This window comes from Acinonyx jubatus, chromosome B3, assembly GCF_027475565.1.
Source record: "Acinonyx jubatus isolate Ajub_Pintada_27869175 chromosome B3, VMU_Ajub_asm_v1.0, whole genome shotgun sequence".
In the NCBI taxonomy this organism is placed as follows: domain Eukaryota; kingdom Metazoa; phylum Chordata; class Mammalia; order Carnivora; family Felidae; genus Acinonyx; species Acinonyx jubatus.
The window spans coordinates 33,811,943-33,830,059 of NC_069386.1; the positions used below are offsets into that span (position 1 = coordinate 33,811,943).

Here is an 18,117-nt window from a genome sequence, read left to right on the forward strand (position 1 = left end):
CATGAAATAAACAAATGTGAAATACAATAATAAGATCAGAGTCTCTAATTCAAATCATGGATAAAGTGTGATCTAGCTTTTTTTAAAACCTAAGTACGTTCTTATTTAAATGTGTGTGGGGGGTGGGGGCGGGGCGCCTGGGTGGCTCAGTCAGTTAAGCGTCCAACTTCGGCTCAGGTCATGATCTCACGGTTCATGAGTTCGAGCCCCGCGTCGAGCCCCTCTGACAGCTCAGAGCCTGGAGCCTGCTTCAGATTCTGTGTCTCCCTCTGTCTGCCCCTCTGCCACTTGCACTCTGTCTCTCACATTGTCTCAAAAATAAATAAACATTAAAAACATTTTTTTTAATTTAAATGTGTGTGGGGTCAGTGTGTATGTTTTAATAATCAGAGGGAAAGGAATCTGGACCCTTACATGTTAAAAGCCCTGTATATAAGAAGTTTCTGGAATAAACTGCCAATAAGGCAGCTCAAACTCCTGAAGGATTTCTAAAGAAATGCACTGTACGTATCAGAAATGCCAGATCTTTTGGAGGAGGAGAGAACAGAGGGAGGAATAAAACCAGGCAGAAGGGAAAGCATCTCTTGCTTGAAAAAGGACAGTTGGGAGAGGCCGCTGGTACAAACACCTGGGGTGGTCATAACCCTGCTGCAGCCTGAGCCAAACCACATGGAGTGAGAAGCCATGTGAAGCAGAACGTGATAGAAACCAGTGGGGAAAAAAAGGGCCCGGTGGACAGACAGGGTGGGCTGAGCTCTGACAATCAGTGAGAAGCCGACAGGCCGGGGAAGGCTGTCTCCATGGGTTCTGGAAGGCAAGCCTCTGGTGGCCCCCGAGCCAGGAAGCGGGTAGGCGTCCAGCAACACCAGCTGTCTCCCTGAAGGATTTGGGGTTAAGATGCTTCTGACAACCCTTTGGCCAGAACTAGAGCTCGACGGGGATGTGATCAGTTGGGTGACTTGGGAGAAGCTGACATCCTTGCAACAAGAAAGAATCGCTAGGCAGGTTGTTAAAAATACAGGTTCTCAGGCCTCGCCCCACTGGGAGGGTAGGGAAAGGACCAGGAATATATGCTTGGAGATCTGGCTCAGCCACCCGGGTACCAGAACTCAGTGGCAATGAAAAGCCACACCCAAGCCTCAATCTTACTCCATGTTAGTTAATGCCCAATCACAGTATTAGAGCAGGGACAATCACATCCAACCCTTTAATTCTGATGAGGACACTGAGGCCAGGAGAAGTGGCGTAGCTCCCCAGAGGTCGTAGTGACATAGGGACAGAGCCCAGAGCACTGACCACCCACTCTGGCCATAATCAGAAACTAGAGATTCTCAGGGCGCCTGGGTGGCTCAGCTGGTTGAGCATCCGACTTCGGCTCAGGTCATGGTCTCACAGTCCGTGAGTTTGAGCCCCACGTCAGGCTCTGTGCTGACAGCTCGGAGCCTGCAGCCTGCTTCAGATCCTGTGTCTCCCTCTGTCTCTCTGCCCCTTCCCCGCTTGTGCTCTGCCTCTCTCTCTCTCCCTCAAAAATAAATAAACATTAAAAAAGAAAGAAAGAAACTAGAGATTAGCTACTGGGTTGCATCTTTTCATAATGGAAACAGACCAGAACAAGTAGCCTCAATGTCCCATTCCTCAAATAACCACACCTATGTAAAGCCAGGCTGTTCTGCAATGAGGCTTCAGCCAGAAGCCTCCCTCACTCAACCTGGTGGCAGTTGCCAGAATTGGAAGCTACAGACCACAAACTCTTAGCCAGTCTGTTTAACCTCTTTCTCTTCCATCAGCAAAATATGCTAATAGGCTACACCAGGAACCAATGCATCTGTGGAATCATTCTGAATCGCTCAATACTTGATGGTCTAAATGTGTGTTTCATGACATGCAAAGCAGTCCACAACCCATTAAGTGAAAAAAAGTGCTAAGTGATTGTGTGTGTGTCTGTGTCAGTGTGTGCAGAGAAAGATTAAAAGCATTATCTCTGGAAGGTGGGTTATAGATTTTTTTCTTTTCACAAAGAAAACTTTTGGCTTATTGCACTAATTTTTCTGCAATATATATGTAACGTTTATGTAATAAAAATGTATAATTACTGAAGCCTTCCAAACACTTGGCCCTTTGCCAGCTTTGCACGTGCTTATAGTTGATAATCTTATGGTAGATTTTAATGTCCCACTAAAGCTCTTACTATGTCCATTTGCATCTACCAAGCCAATAGTCACCGGAGATAGATCATTCAGGGCGCCCTGTCCCAGGTCACAAACAAGTTCCTTATATCTGAGCATGGCCCAGTTACTTCCTGAGGCAAAGGGGCTTCATGTGGCATCCGACCCACAGTGGGGGGAGGGGGAGGGGGGTCAGGTGCTGCAGCAGCAAATCCACTTCCAGTTGCCCAAAGGCAGCTGAGCCCAGCAAACTGCCTATGGTATCCAGCATGTGGCTAGCATGGGAAGATACAGCAGGAGATGACCAGGTGCCCTGCCATGGCCCTGGGTGTCCCTAGCAGGGACTCACATGATGCTAGGGGAGCTGCCAATTAGAGGGTAGGAGAGGGACCAAGTCAGAGAAACGCAAGGCTCACAGGGTCCAGCTGTGGATGTGGGTTACTGAGATGAAATTATAGTAAAGACGATCAAAACAGAAGTCTGGGATCACAGTGATGTTAAGAATAGCTAACCTTGGGGCACCTGGGTGGCTCAGTCGGTTGAATGTCCGGCCCTTTTGATTTCAGCTCTGGTCATGATCTCACAGTTCATAGGTTCGAGCCCCACATCGGGCCCTGTGCTGACAGTGTGGAGCCTGCTTGGGACTCTCTCTCCCTCTCTCTCAAAATAAATAAATAAATAAATAAATAAATAAATAAATAAATAAAACATTAAAAAAAAAAAGAATAGCTAACTTTTACTGAGCACTTATTAAATGTCAAGCACTCCACCGCATGGTTCATGTATATTAATTAGCTCATTTAGTCCTCACAACTATTATACCCATTTTATAGATGAGAAAGTCAAGGCAGCAAAAAGTTAAGTGAGCTGTCCAAAGCCATAGGGCTGATAAGTGGTGAATTTAGTATCTGAATAACACTTTGGATCCAGAACCCATGCCATTAACCACCATGCTATGGTGGCCCTCAAGACTGGGTGGGCAGCAAAGTTAATTTGTGATGGGTCCTCAGACAAGAGGGCCTTAACTCCTTGCCTGAGAAGTCCTGGATCCCAAGGTCGGATCCAGCCTCTAAGGCCTGGGGAAGGGGCCTCAGCTGTAAGGATCAGGCAGTTGCAGATTGAGGATGAAAACCAAGCAGGGTCAGGGAAATTCTGTTTCACATCTCTTGTGGGTTACATCTGTTGGTACTTGTCATACTTTTATCGGTATATGATCTCCTCTCATTTCAACAGATTCCCTGAAGTTAAAACTTCCCGGTTACAGATCATTTTACATTTGTTACATTTTAAGTGGGTTGCTTCCTGATGCCACAGACTGAGTCACCCTCACCTTCTCAGTAATTGTCTCTATTTTACACAGCAAGTTGGCTTTGGGCAGATTTCCCGCAGCCACTAATCCTTTCCATGGGCAGAGATTCTGGTCATCTTCAGGCCGGAAAAGTGGGACAAGGGAAAAGCCGGGTAGATAGAGATCAGGATCACAGGATGGGGCTAGCAAAGACCAGAGCTCTATTGCCATGGAATGCCTCCGGGAGATAACCTCCCTTCAAATGACTTCCCTCCATCCCAAAGGGGGAGAGATGTTTCCACTGGTCTCTTACGGGAAAAGGAAAAAGATGTGCTTTAATATAATAAATCCTTATAAAGCACTTCAGACCCTGTCCAAAGTTCCATCTCGACAACTGCCTAGGGTTGCTATGCGTTACAAAGAGGATTATGGAAACTCGGGCTGTGTTGCTAGTGACCCTGGTTAATCTGAGGTGACTACTGCCTGCACCTAACTTCACTGTTCAAGGGGCCTCTTGGTGACCACATACTCACCTTCTGATAATTACTTTCAGCTCCTCAGTCAACTGAAGGACTGAAGGGCATCATCCCCAATGAAGGTGGCACCAAGGGATATGACCTTGAAGTCTTCCTGGGTGAGACATGCATTTTTTTTTATCCTTTGCACTGCTCTGGATTCAATCAAAAGACCAGTACAAACATACAACATACGATGTATTTAAATCACCCCAGTGAAGAAACTGAAAGAAAGAAATCTGGAAAGTGTCCCTACACTGCCATGAGAAAGGGACCTTGGGCATGTGACTTGGGCAAAGCACTTTGCTTCTCTAAACCTAAATTACTGCATTTCAATAACAAGCCCTGAACCACTCCCACCCCGCAGGGATTTTTGCAAAGATTAACTTCGTAATACATGAAAATTTCTAGCTCATAATAATGCCCACTAAATGTTAGCTGAACTGGAATCTAAGTAGACATCAAAGATGACTCCAGCAATGAGGCGCCTGGGTGGCTCAGTCCATTAAGTGTCTGAAGTCAGTTCAGGTCATGATCTCACGTTTTGTGGATTCAAGCCTCATGTCGGGCTCTGTGCTGACAGCTCGGAGCCTGAAACCTGCTTTGGATTCTGTCTCCCTCTCTCTCTGCCCCTCCCCTACTTGTTCTCTCTCTCTCAAAAATAAATAAACATTAAAAAAAAAAATAAAGACCCCAACAGTTCCAGAAGCTTCAAGCGCCTGACAGGTAGGTGTTCTGAGCAAACACTCCCCTTTCTTTTCCACAGCTGTAAAAAGGGGCTTTGTTTTCCAGCTGTAGAATAATAGAATAATACAACCATGGATCAAAATTTCTTACAAATTATCCAGCACATTTTTCAAATATGTTTCATATCTGCTTTCTCAAGTCACTTGGAACAAATTCGACCTCGCAAAAACTTTTGCCACCTGCTACCACTTCTAGCCCTCTCTAGACAGTCAGTAAATTGGTTTGTCCAAAAGGGTTGGGTCAGGGTTTGGATTTAAAACAAAAAACAACAACAACAACAAAAAACCCAAAATCCTGAGGTTTTCTTAGTTCGCAAACACCTTTTCTCCCCCATCCAAGTTCATAATGTTCTCCTAGAAAAAGGTGTTTCCCTCTCCTTCAAAGAGCCAACAGATGTTAATGTGACTAAGCCCATTTATTCACCCAGGAAAACCACATATTTTTAAGTACTCTGGATAAACGTTCATACAAATCTAGACTTATCCCAGTGGTACTTATTATTTCTCCCTCCTTAGATGTATATATCTCTCTGCCTGTAAGAAGATCTAAAGGAGGGGTGCATGGGTGGCTCAGTCAGTTAAGCATCCGACTCTTGGTTTCGGCTCAGGCCATGATCTTATGGTTCATGAGTCTGAGCCTCGAATCAGGCTCTGTGCTGATGGCTCAGAGCCCGCTTGGGATTCTCTCTCTCCCCCTCTCTCTCCAACCCTCCCCTGCTCGCTCACTTGCGCACTGGCTCTCTCTCTCTCTCTCTCTCTCTCTCTCAAAACAATTCAGTACGCTTTTATTTCATTTTTATTTTTTAATAAACTTTTTAAAAAAGATCAAAACAAGAACATCTTTTTTTTTTCTAACTAATCAGAAAGTATATGGCAAAATGTAAACATTTTTTTTTTTTAAACATTTAAAACTTCTACTCCCCCTAGTTGCTACTTTCAGGAACACATTTATAAGAGTGGCTTCCTTCCCCTCTGCTATCTGCTAGAAGAGCGGGTGAAATTCCTTCAAAGGCAAATATTCAATGTGGCCCTACTACTAAGTGTCATTACTGCTGTGACCTCGCAGGATACAGAGAAGAACCCCTCATAATTAGGGATTTCACAGGCCAAGAAGAGAAAACTACATCAGTTAACACATGTAGTTCAGCAAACTGGACATTAAATCTCTAATCTTGCAAAACAAGGAGTTAACTGATCCTCCCTAATGTTGATAAGTCAAGAGAACAAAAATTGTGAATATACTACATGTAATTAAAAATATACGGGGCACTTGGGTGGCTCAGTCGGTTAAGTGTCCAACATCAGCTCAGGTCATGATCTCACTGCTCATGGGTTCCAGCCCCGTGTCGGGCTCTGTGCTGACAGCTTGGAGCCTGGAGCCTGCTTTGGATTGTGTGTCTCCCTCTCTCTCTGCTCCTCTCCTGTTCATGTTCTGTCTCTTTCTCTCAAAAATAAATAAATGTTAATTTTTTTTTTTTTTTTTTTTTAAATATAACTGAGGGGCACCTGGGTGGCTCGGTCGGTTGGTTAAGCGTCTGACTCTTGGTTTCGGCTCAGGTCATGATCTCGCAGTTTGTGAGTTTGAGCCCTGCGTTGGGCTCTGTGCTGATAGCACGGAGCCTGCTTGAGATTCTTTCTCTGTCTCTCTCTGTCCCTCTGCTCTCTGTCTCTCAAAATAAATAAATTTGAAAAAAATTTAAAATATATATACATATAATTGAAAATTAAAATGTGGATAGCAGGTATCAGCACAGTGGGAGGCAAAGGGGGTCATTTCTCCTTCTTTTGGAGTGAGGAGTTGATGAAGGAAATTTGAAGTTGATGTATCAACAAGCAGAGGTATCAGTATACTATTAGACTTATGAAGAGAATGACCCCAATAACTAAAAATTCAAAATGACTGACTGCGGGGTACCTGGGTGGCTCAGGTGGCTAAGCATCTAATTCCATCTCAGCTCAGGTCTTGATCTCAGGGTTGTGAGTTCAAGGCCCACATTGGGCAAAGACTTTACTTAAAAATAAAAAGATAAAATACCTAAAAAAACAAAAGCAAAACAGAACAAAACAAAACACCTCATTTCATGTTATAAAGAAAAACCTGAGGTGTGCCTGGGTGGCTTGGTTAGTTAAGCATCTGACTCTTGATCTCAGCTCAGGTCCTAGGGTTGTGAGTTCAAGCCTCGTGTTGGGCTCTGCATGGTATGTGGCGGGGGGCAGTGCGGGGGAGGAGGGTCGGGGGGTGCGGGAGGAATATAATTGATTACAATTACATCTAGGGAGAGGGACTAGGTTATAGCTCTCTCTGCCACTGTGCTATTTCTTAGTATCTGCACTACTTTCTATAATTATTAAAGTGACAATTGTGAACAACTCAATATATATGTGTGACTCAAATCTTTCAAATATATTTACATGAAACATATACTTAAATATTTACATATTTAACAAATATATTTAATATTCACATATTTCATATATATGTATGAAAGGCCACTGATGGATCAAGAAAAGGTCAGTAAGAGGACTTTTTTTTTTTTAATGTTTATTTATTTTTGAGAGAGAGTGCAAGCAGGGGAGGGGCAGAGAGAGAGGGAGACACAGAATCCGAAGCAGGCTCCAGGCTCTGAGCTGTCAGCACAGAGCCCGATGCGGGGCTCGAACCCATGAACGGTAAGATCATGACCTGAGCCGAAGTTGGACGCTCAACCGACTGAGACACCCAGGTGCCTCAGTAAGAGGTCTTTCTATGGGAAATTCCAAGTGGTCGGAGAAGGTGGAAAGGAGAATGATGTAGAAAGCACTGACCCCAGCATATATCCCCCAGATAAGGAGGCTGGTGACAAACTCATAAGAGAAACTTATGTTGAGCCCCCAGTTAGATGGAACTGGCCCCACAGTTCCTGGCAAGTTTTACACCTCACAGAATTGTTCTAAATCCTTGACCTGGCCCATTTGCTAAGTTCCTCCTTAAAACTGCAGTCAGGAGGTTGTTTTTCCGCTCCTCTTTCCTTCAATAGGAGACTAGAAATGGGCAGAATTAGAATTGGCCTAAAGACATTCTAAAAGCTTAGCTATATTTGAGATTTGTCCAACATCTTTCCTTTGTTTTCACTCACTTCGAGACAGAAACAACTCCACATGGAGAAATCCATTGTCTGAAGTCAGTCCCACTCTAGGGAAATTTACTGGGGAGTCACTGATACCAGAACTCATCACATCCGTGTTTGCTAAAAGCTGCTTTTAGCCCCAGGGGTTTTTCCCATAACGTTAAGTGCACTCTGTCTAAAGTCAGGATCACGTCTCCTTTGGCAGCGAAGCACTTTGAAATCATAACCCCGAAGCTGCCCCTGCACCAGCTGACTCACTACAGCCTCCCTTCACCAGAAGGAGCAGGAGTGTCATTGTTCCTTGGGGAGAAAGCGCTGAATTCAGAACCCTGAAGAGAAGGTGGGGAGAGAGACATCAGGCCTCCCAGACAAAGGGCATAGGTGTCTTGGTTGTTAATGTATCAGCAATTAATAATACGAACCCCCCAAAACAGCTAGTAGGAAGGATTTTAACTGCATCCCTCAGGCACCAGAGGGACTGCCCCTTGGTTCCCTCCTTCCCCTGTTTTACTCTTACCAAGACTCCAGGTCATTTGCTTCCAAGCCTTGGCCTTCGACGAACTTCCACGAAGAAGAAACCTATTTACTTGATTCCTTGAGCACTCATTATTTTTAGCCATAGCTGAGAAAGCGCAGGGCTGTGGATAAACCACACCTCCCCATGTTGCCCCTTCACTCCTCAGGAGAAACTCGCAGGGGAAGCCACCGCTCACAGGAAAAGCTTCTGGCTCCACCAAGAGGTCTCCCGAGACCCCCTTCTGGCTCCTGAGCCCCTATGGGAACCCCTGTCACTCCCTCCTCCCAGAAAATCCTCCCCTCACCTGGATGGCCTACATTTCTCCAGAAGGCCAGGCCAGGCTCATTTCCACTGTCCAGGGATTTCAGAGTGTCGACCCAGCATGTGCAGTGGTGTTTATGCTCTATACTTGTCATTACCTATTTAGGAGCCTCTCTCTCCCACTGGACTCTTAGCCACTTAGAGCCAGAGCTTACTTTAATCCCAGTGTCCCTGACCCACAGCCGAACACCTGATCCCACTGTCGATATCAATGCTGTGTTTCTGGATGCCAACAAGAACCTACGATAGTGAGTGATCTGGCGTGTCGTACCAGTAGATGTCTAAAATTGACATCTCTAGCCTGATCTAAAAGACCATAAGATTCTCCGGGCGCCTGGGTGGCTTAGTCAGTTGAGCATCCAACTGTTCATTTCAGCTCAGGTCATGATCTCAGGGTTGTGGGATCGAGCCCTGTGTTGGGCTCTGAGCTGAGCATGGAGCCTGCTTAAGATTCTCTCTCTCTCGGGGCGCCTGGGTGACTCAGTTGGTTAAGCGGCCGACTTCGGCTCAGGTCATGATCTTGCGGTCTGTGAGTTCGAGCCCCGCGTCGGGCTCTGTGCTGACCGCTCAGAGCCTGGAGCCTGTTTCAGATTCTGTGTCTCCCTCTCTCTGACCCTCCCCCATTCATGCTCTGTCTCTCTCTGTCTCAAAAATAAATAAACGTAAAAAAAAAATTAAAAAAAAAAAGATTCTCTCTCCTCTCTCTCTCTCTCTCTCTCCCCCTGTCGTGTGTTCTCTCTCTCTAAAAAAATAATACAATTAAAAAATTAAAAAATAAAAAATAAAAGACCATAAGATTCTATATCTACACTGGGGCTTGCAACTTCCTCGTATACAATGTAAACAAGAAAAAAAAGAAAAAAAACTCTTCCTTTTCTTTAAAGCCTACATTCCAAGATCCTTAGTACTGCATTTACTATTGATTTTACATTATTTCATAGAGGAAATCTTACTAAGAGTCAAACAATCCTAAAGACACACTAGAATGCTTAATATTCCCAGATGACATCCCAAGGTAAAGCTTCACATTAAACACACACATTCGAGGGTGTAAAGCATTCACTGGCAGGAACTTAATCTATAGCCCTACTTTCTCATTACTTCACACCTGACCCTAGGGTGATTATACCGAATCTACATCACAGTTGCCCTGTTGGGGCCCTCAGCAATTGTGTTTTATTGTTGGGGAAGGGAAAGAACTCTGAACCCCAGCTAATCCAGAGGACAAAAGGGGAGTCTGAGCAAGTCTGACCATTTCATCCAGTTTCATGACTAAGCACTTGGAAACTGACATGGGGAGACTGTGCTCCACTCCCAGCCTCCAGAGAGGCACACAAGTGCGTTCACTCATCCAGGTCAGAACACCTTATTTCCTAACAACGTGTCAGCTCCCTATGTACATGATCAACACTATGGAGTTGGTGTTATTATCACCCCGACTTCATAGATGGTCCCAGGGAGTTAAGCGCCCTTGCCCAAGGAAACTGAGGCTTACATCTAGCACGGCTGGCTCCTGAGCCCGCTATCCTAGACCGCCCTGCAGCCTAACATCCAATTGAACCAGTGGATTAGAATTGCTCTCTCCCTCTGCACTGTGTTTTAAAAGTTTTTCAAGCATCTATCTCGTGTATGAAAGTCAAGCAACACCCATGTGAAATCTCTGTATTTCGAGACGTCAAAGAACAAATTCCCCATTATATGTTGATTATTCAGGGGCGCCTGGGTGGCTCAGTCAGTTGAGCGTCCGACTTCGGCTCAGGTCATGATCTCACTGCTCATGGGTTCCAGCCCCGCATCAGGCTCTGTGCTGACAGTGTGGAGCCTGGAGCCTGCTTCAGATTCTGTGTCTCCCTCGCTCTCTGCCCCTCCCCAGCTCACATGCATGTGTGCTCTTTCTCTCCCTCTCTCTCAAAAACAAATAAAGATTAAAAAAAAAAAAGATTGATTATTTGAAGCGGATAGGAGGATGTGAGAGGGAAAGGAAGGAGGGTCTCTACAACCTGGCAAAGCATCATGGCACCTGAGATTCTGGCATAATCCTGCTTCCCCGTCTCTGTCCAAGCTGTTTCTTTTGCCCCAGACTGCCTTTTTCTCTTTTTTGGCCATCCTTAGAAGCCTAGCTCAGGTTTTTCCTCCTCAGTGGAGTCTTCCCCAACCCAGTGGCCTCCTGCTTTGTGCTCCCAAAGTTCTTCCCTCTCATGAAGTGCTCCAGCACCAAGTGCAATGATTTATACACTGCTGCACTGGTCTTCTTCACCATTGGACCACAAGGGTGTTGAGGGCGGACGGGATGGTGATCAGTGATGAGACACTGTTCTGGAATCTGGAAGCCTGCAAAACCATTTCCCCTAATTCACACCTCCCCTTAGATGCATTACTATATACCTCACAACTGAGACCTCCACTGTGAGGGTAGTCTTAGAAAGTAGGACATTCCATTGAGAACCTGGGTGGGATATACTGGGCACTTAGTTTATGGGATGATGTTCTGAAATCAGGGGATGTTTCCAACCCACCCTGGCCTACTTTCCCTTCTCTTTCTTCTCCCAGGTACGAACTGGGAGAGATCTCTAAATGCACGTATTTCTTTTTAAATCTTTGAAGGACATAAAATAACCTGTATTCCCTATTAGACTCGTATGATTTTTCACAATACTGCCCTTTACCTCTTTCCTCTTTGAGTAGGAAGATGTGCACAATTTGTAGATTCATGCTATCTCTGCATGTTGCCCATTGGGGCAGATATGTAAATATCCATGTGAGGTTATCCATGCGAAGGTGCCAGAGCACTGGGGTCCCACATGGGAAGTGTGCAGGTTAAGACTCAACACAGCAGGACTGAGACAGTTCTCTTCAGACAGGCCTGCTTACAAGACTGGTCCGTGGCTGGCATCTGGGAGCTTGAATTTCAGAAGGGATTCCATCACCCCCTAAGTGATAAGAGAGACTCACTATGCCTAAGCTATTTGGACAAGCGATATAGTTTATGCTGAACGCCAGCTTTCCTGATGGGAGCCTGGAATTTTGATATGTGGCAGGCAGAGGGTGCTTATGTGACTAGCCCCCAATAAAAACCTTGGGCACAGAGTCTCTAATGAGCTTCCCTGGTAGACAATAGTTCACGTGTGTTGTCACAACTCACTCCTGGGGGAATTAAGCACACCCTGTGTGACTCCACTGGAAGTGGACTAATGGAAGCCTGTGCCTGGTTTCCTCTAAACTTTGCCCCGTGTGCCTTTCTCTTTGCTGATTTTGCTCCGTATCCTTTTGTTGTAAAAAATCATAACTGTGAATCCTCCCAGTAAATCATCAAACCTAGTAAAGGTCTTAGGGGCTCCTAACACAAAGAGTTTTAAGGTGTTCATGATGTTTGGGGGATGATCCAAGTACCAAGAAGCCATGGGCTTATAAAAAGAAGACAAGCTCTCTCTCTTTCAAAAATAAATAAATATTTTTTAAAAATTAAAAAAAAAAAAAAACGGGGCACCTGAGTGGCTCAGTCGGTTAAGTATCCAACTTTGGTTTAGGTCATGATCTCGCAGTTTGTGGGTTTTAAGCCCCACGTGGGGCTCTGTGCTGACAGCTCAGAGCGTGGAGCCTGCTTCGGATTCTGTGTCTCCCTCTCTCTCTGCCCCTCCCCTGCTCGCATTCTGTCTCTCTCTCCCTCTCTCAAAAATAAGGATTTAAAAAATTTAAAAAAAAGAAGAAGACAGGCAGTAATGGGACCTCTAAGGAATGACATCACTCAATCAGGGTAAGTGGGATGGGTCTCAGGATAATGGGGTGCACTGGGGAGGACATTGTGGGACATGCTACAGCCAAGAGAAGGGAACTAAAGCTGTATGATCCTCTGTCGACATTCACCTCTCTGTCCTGGGTTTGAGATGTTACTTTGCCAACTGCCAGAATGATGGCCCACATCATAAATTCACCAGAATTGTCTAAGATTCCTCGCAGTTCAATGTCCTTAGTAGTGGAGTCATCCCAGCACCCAGAGAAGACACAACGTCTACATGGGGAGAGGCAGCCCTGCCGTCGGCAGGAAAGGTCTAGCAAGACCATGCGTGCTTGAAAAGTGTAGGCGAAGTGACAGAAATACGTGCCAAATGCCCTCTCTCTGCTTCCGTCTCTTTCTGGTTTATGTGGTCTTCAAATTTAAGAAATATACAAGTCAATGGGACAACGTGTTCTACTTTAGAAATGAATTCATTTCACTTTAAAAGGAAAGCAAAGATATTCAAGAACAGGGGCCACGTCCGATCACGGACACAAATATTTCTGTTCGATTTATAAAGCCCTTTCTCAATATCACCTCATTTGATCCTCCTAACTCTGTGAGATAGATAATATGACCTTCCTTTCATCTTCCATGGCACCCGGGCTGTTATAAGACAAGCAACGATGCTTAATTAAGACTTAATGGCTGACTGATTAGTAATGGCTTTAGAAAAACGACCGCTTTACAAAAATTAATAATTCCTGAAGTCTGTCAGTGGAAGAAAAGCTAGAAAGCAATCCAGGCATTCAGAGGAATTATTAAAATCACAAATTAAGTCATTTCTATGGACTCTACAGCAGGAAATATATTTTTAATGAGAGAATTGAAGCTAATATATAACAGCTGTCCTGTTACCCAGTAACAGAATATTAAGGTAGATTAAATTATTAATGAAAAATATAGCAGCTTGGAAATTTAACCTTTAAACGTTCTCTTATCCCTTTCTCTTTTGTATACAGTCTTTAAACTGGTATTTTTTTAAAAACCACATTTAGTCTTGTCGGGGAGTTTCCATTTAGAGGTTGCTTTGCCACAGATCAGCTATGCAATCTTTAGCAAGTTATTCACGATCAGACTTTCTCCGCATACAATATCCAGAGTGCTCACACCAGGGACGGCAGGAGACTTCCTGGATTGGTACTGATGTGAGGCAAAGCTCCCCGGACTCCCGACTCTTCAGCACCACCACCGTTGGCCCTGAGTTAGCCACCCGTTTACAAAGTCACTGAGAATCTGGAGGTTGTTTGATATGTAGCAACAGTGATTGCCAGTGAGCAATTTAAGAAGTTACTCCTAAGTTACTACAGTGACAACCTAGTGAAAACGAGAAGTATCCACGGAGAATGCACAGAGAGAAAAAGGGAGAGAAGATAAAGGGGGGCTAATATTAACATGGCCTAAAAGACCCTGCCTGTGCTGTTTTCCGTGTTTTCGCTGGCCAAGCAGAAGGGGGACCAGCAGCTGTCTCCTGGCCCGGTGTGAGGCAGTGCGTACTCACGTTAGTGTTGCATAGCTTGTACTGCCGATAGGCCCCGATGCAGGAAATGGCTGTGGACCGGGCAGGCTGTGAGAAGCTCTGAGCTGCCCCATGGGCCCCCATGCTGCGGCCGCTGCTTATTTCCGGGCCATGGAAGAGACTCGAAGCTGCCGGAAAGCCTCCGTCGTGGGTCAAAGGCATCTGGTAGAGGGAGGCCTCGGAGGTCTGCAGTCCAGAGCGAGGGCCACTGTCACTCTGGTACAGAGGCCCGTGCTGGGGAGCCCGGTGGGCTGACGGGCCATAGGCGTGGCTAGGACCAGATGCCCCCTGGGACCTGGAATGCCGGGCCGAGGGCCTCTGCCTCCGAAGCCTCTGCGGCGAGTGTTCAGAGTCCGTCTGCAGTGGTAAGATGTACGGGGCCTTGCCATAGCCGTACTTGCCAGGGCCGATGGGACCGCGGGTCCTGCTCCTAAAGAACGACACACAAGAGGAGAGGAACAGAGTCACAGGAAGTTTCATGTTAACCCAGATGCTGTGGTCCATGATAGAGGGGACCAGGTAGGGATGGAGCCTATGGTGGGAGAGGGAGGGCATTTGGGAAGAAGGGAGCGTCACAGAAGCTGGCTCTCTCTGTAGACAGGCTCTTACAGAGGCTGGAAAGTACAACAAAGGTGGGCAATGTGAGTGGCTGAAAATGAGGTTGGAACGGCAAGCTGTGGTCAGCGTATGACTTACAGCAGGGACTTTGGGTGTGTTGGTAGGCTGTAGGGAGCCACTGAGGGATTTTTTAGAAGTATAAGGGTATAATTATAATTTCGGCCACAGCAACTTCCTGTTCGTTTGTTTTCTCTGAAAATAATCTGTGGATTTTTTTCTCACTCAACTGTGCCTGATGTTTCAGACCGGTTTCCATTACCATTCATGCCCAAATAGCTTTTCCAGGTAAGTGGAGCTTAGCTAAGCAACCACACTCCAGTGCAGTCCTGAGGCCTGACTTGCACTGGGTCAAACTTAATCCCTGAAGAAATTAGAAGAGGTTGAATAACCGGCTACTCCATCACTCTGGAGGCAACCCACGCTGAACGGTGGGTAAACGGTCATCTCCACGTTGGTATAATCTTTAGATCGTCAAGACCTGTTGCCTTGTGAGACCTGAGAAAAATCATGTAAACAGTTGTGTGCTGCTAAGTGTTTAATAACTGGCTTCCCGGGGGAGGAAAAGCCCTTATTTGTGCCATCTGTCTACATCCAGGGTGTAAGTACTTCCACCGTGGCCGATTTCAAGCTGCCATTATGAAGACCCAGTCAGCTCTCGTGAACGGGATAAAGTAGCTCCTGCATATCACCCTGCGTGTAAATTTATTGTGCACCTATGGTTTACAAAATACAGAGCCAGGAACAGTCAAGAATACAGAAGTGAATCAGATATGCTTCAAGCCCCCAACCTCACAACGGCAAACAACCAGGACATAATGCAAGGTGAGGTAAAGGCCCCAGGAGCACCAACACAGGATGATTTGGGGATTCTGAGGCCAGAAGAAGTGCTTCCGTCTGCAGGGATGTGAGGAGGGTTTCGCTGTCACTGGTCTGAGCTCGGGAGCAAGGTTCCAATACGCTATTGAAGGACTTGAAGAAATCATCCAACTCTTACTTACTTCTAAAATGTCTGAGCTGGATCTAATAACCACGAAGGTCATTCCAGCTCGCAAATTATATGCTTCCATAATAATTGATTCTACATTTCTGTAAAATTGGAAATGTGCCCAAGGGTTTCTGCAGGATGGCCCCATTAAAATAAGCACATTAAAATAGCAATCAAAGTGAAACATTAATTTCTGTCCTCATGAGGGAATTCTTTCTTCACTCTATGTAACCACTGAATATAAAATTTAACAGACCACAACTAATTATTAACATCTTTATCACTAATCGCACCTTCATTCTTGGCTGATATGGTTTTGAATTAAACTGTACTACAGTGTTTATTTTGCCTTTCGGCATTTCTCGATTAGTCTTGGCAACACTTGGGACTCTGTTAATGACTGGGGGCGGGGGGGCTGGATTCCAGTGTGCTGCTTTGAGAGATGCAATTAAGAAGTGAGTCTTAAAAATATATAGCTTGGATGTAATTTGTCATTTTCTTTTTTGCGGCAGGCCAGGTAAAATGAATGACATCATGTAAAGGTGAGGGAAAGAATTTCTGTACGTGTGTGCATCTTTTCTTTTTAAGATCAGAAAGCCTACCAACAATTCCAGCCTCAAAGCCAGCGTCGGGTGGAGACCCCAGCTGAGGGTAATAGAGAAATGAGGACACGTGGAGCAGTGCTTCTCAAACGTGGAGGTGCACTGGAATCAGCGAGGGATCTTGTTGGAGGCAGATTCTGATTCAGCGGGTCTGGGGCCAGGCCTGAGACTCTGCATTTCCAATGAGCTCCCAGGGGCTGCTGGTCCAGAGACCCATAGCTTTGAGGAATTGAAATTCCAAACAAAAGGGTGAGAACACGACCACAAAAGTGATCATTTTTGATGGAGGATGACGACTATAAATTTTCTTAAAAAACCTCTGCTTTGGGGATATAGCCAAAGTCTGCTGGCCTGGGCCAGGTTCCCCGCTAGGGACCGACTTGATCCTGACCTTGGGGAACAGAGGCTGCAGAGGGAGAACATGATGACTTGAGTGAGCGTCTTTCCAAAGGCCGCCTATCACCCCGAGGAGGTAAGGCACACAAGTGCCGGTGGACATTTTTGTATTCACATCACCTTACGGGAGCCTCGGCCTAAACCACAGAGCCATCCCAAACCCACACAAACAGCAGCACCACTGGAAAGATGATGTTTCAAAAAAAAAAAAAAAATGACCAGCAAACTCTGATACACGGGCTAAAGAGAATGAACAGCCAGTCAGGGTGTGATTATGAGAGATGTGATTTCTGAATACTTGACTCGGGACCCTGGAATCAGGGGCAGACTCACCCCCACTGGGCTAAGAGAGCATGTGTTTTCCTTCCAGCGGCCAGAGCTAATCATCCTGATGGTTCGGGATGGCCTCTTCCCCACCAGGACAGAGTCCATCTGGCCACTGGCAGGGTGGCCTGCAAAAACTAGGAAGATTTATGCAGAGTTGGGATAATAAGCACAGATGGGGCCAAGGGAAACCGTGTGGTCAGTTAGCTCTTCCGGGAGAATATGTGGTAGGTACCTGGGAGGCTGAGGTCAGTTAGTTCTGTTTGGTCTTCCCATAACCCATCTGTGGGATTTTACTTTGGATTCCTCACTCGTCAAAGCTCTGGCTAATTTTGGAAACTCACGTTTGAGAAAGAAATGGAAAAGGCCCAGCTTGGACATCGAAGGCCTAGGTGGTTAATGACTTGAACTCTGAAGCCAGGTTTCCTGAATTGGAACCCCAGCTCTGCCATTTAATAACTAATGCAACTTTGGGGAAGCTACTCAATCTTTTGATGCTTCAGTCTCTTCAAACAGGGCCGGAACTAGAATGAGGCCAGGGAGGCACAGGATGAAACCTTTAAGGGTCGTCCAGGTGCTGGTGGAATATGACAGTGATATCTCCTTAAATGTTGGGCCCAAGGGCCCCACTCTAGGCCCAGTCCTGCCCTGTATGCATTTGTAAACAAAGATGATAACAATACCTTCCCTACAGGTTGCTATAAACAGCAAGAGCAAAAGACTTAAATAATGCCTAGCACAGAACATACATCATGTAAGTATTTGCTTTTTTAAAAAAAGTTCTAGCTTGACCATTTACTAGCTCTAAGAACTTTGGCACACAATGTACCCTCCGTTTTCTTACCTATAAAATACACCTACTAGGAGGGCTGTAATAAAAAGGACAAGTAACAACAAATGTTGGAGAGGATGTACAGAAACGGAAACCCTCACACATTCTCGAAGGGACTGTAAAATGGTGCACTTTGGAAAGCTATCTAGAAGTTCCCAAAAAGTTAAATGCAGTGTTACCATATCACTCAGCAATTCTAATCTTGGGTATATGCCCAGGAGAAATGAAAGCATATGTCCGCACAAAAACTTGTACATGAATGTACATAACAGCTTTATTCATAACAGTGAGGAGACAGAAACAACCCAAATGTCCATCAAGTGATGAATGGATGAGCGAAACATAGTATATCCAAGGAATGGGCTATTATTCAGCCATAAAAGGGATGAAGCACTGAGATATACTAC

General features: G+C 45.5%; 1 protein-coding gene across 4 annotated transcripts in view; it reads right to left on the minus strand.

Moving 5' to 3' along the window:
• Positions 1-18,117, minus strand: part of THSD4 (thrombospondin type 1 domain containing 4) — a 564,068-nt gene that overhangs the window by 436,831 nt on the left and 109,120 nt on the right. For all 4 annotated transcript variants that reach the window (XM_027067671.2, XM_053223795.1, XM_027067672.2 and 1 more), the window contains one exon: positions 13,936-14,383. In XM_027067671.2, the coding sequence (XP_026923472.2) occupies positions 13,936-14,383 (448 nt within the window). The remainder of the gene's footprint in view (positions 1-13,935; positions 14,384-18,117) is intronic.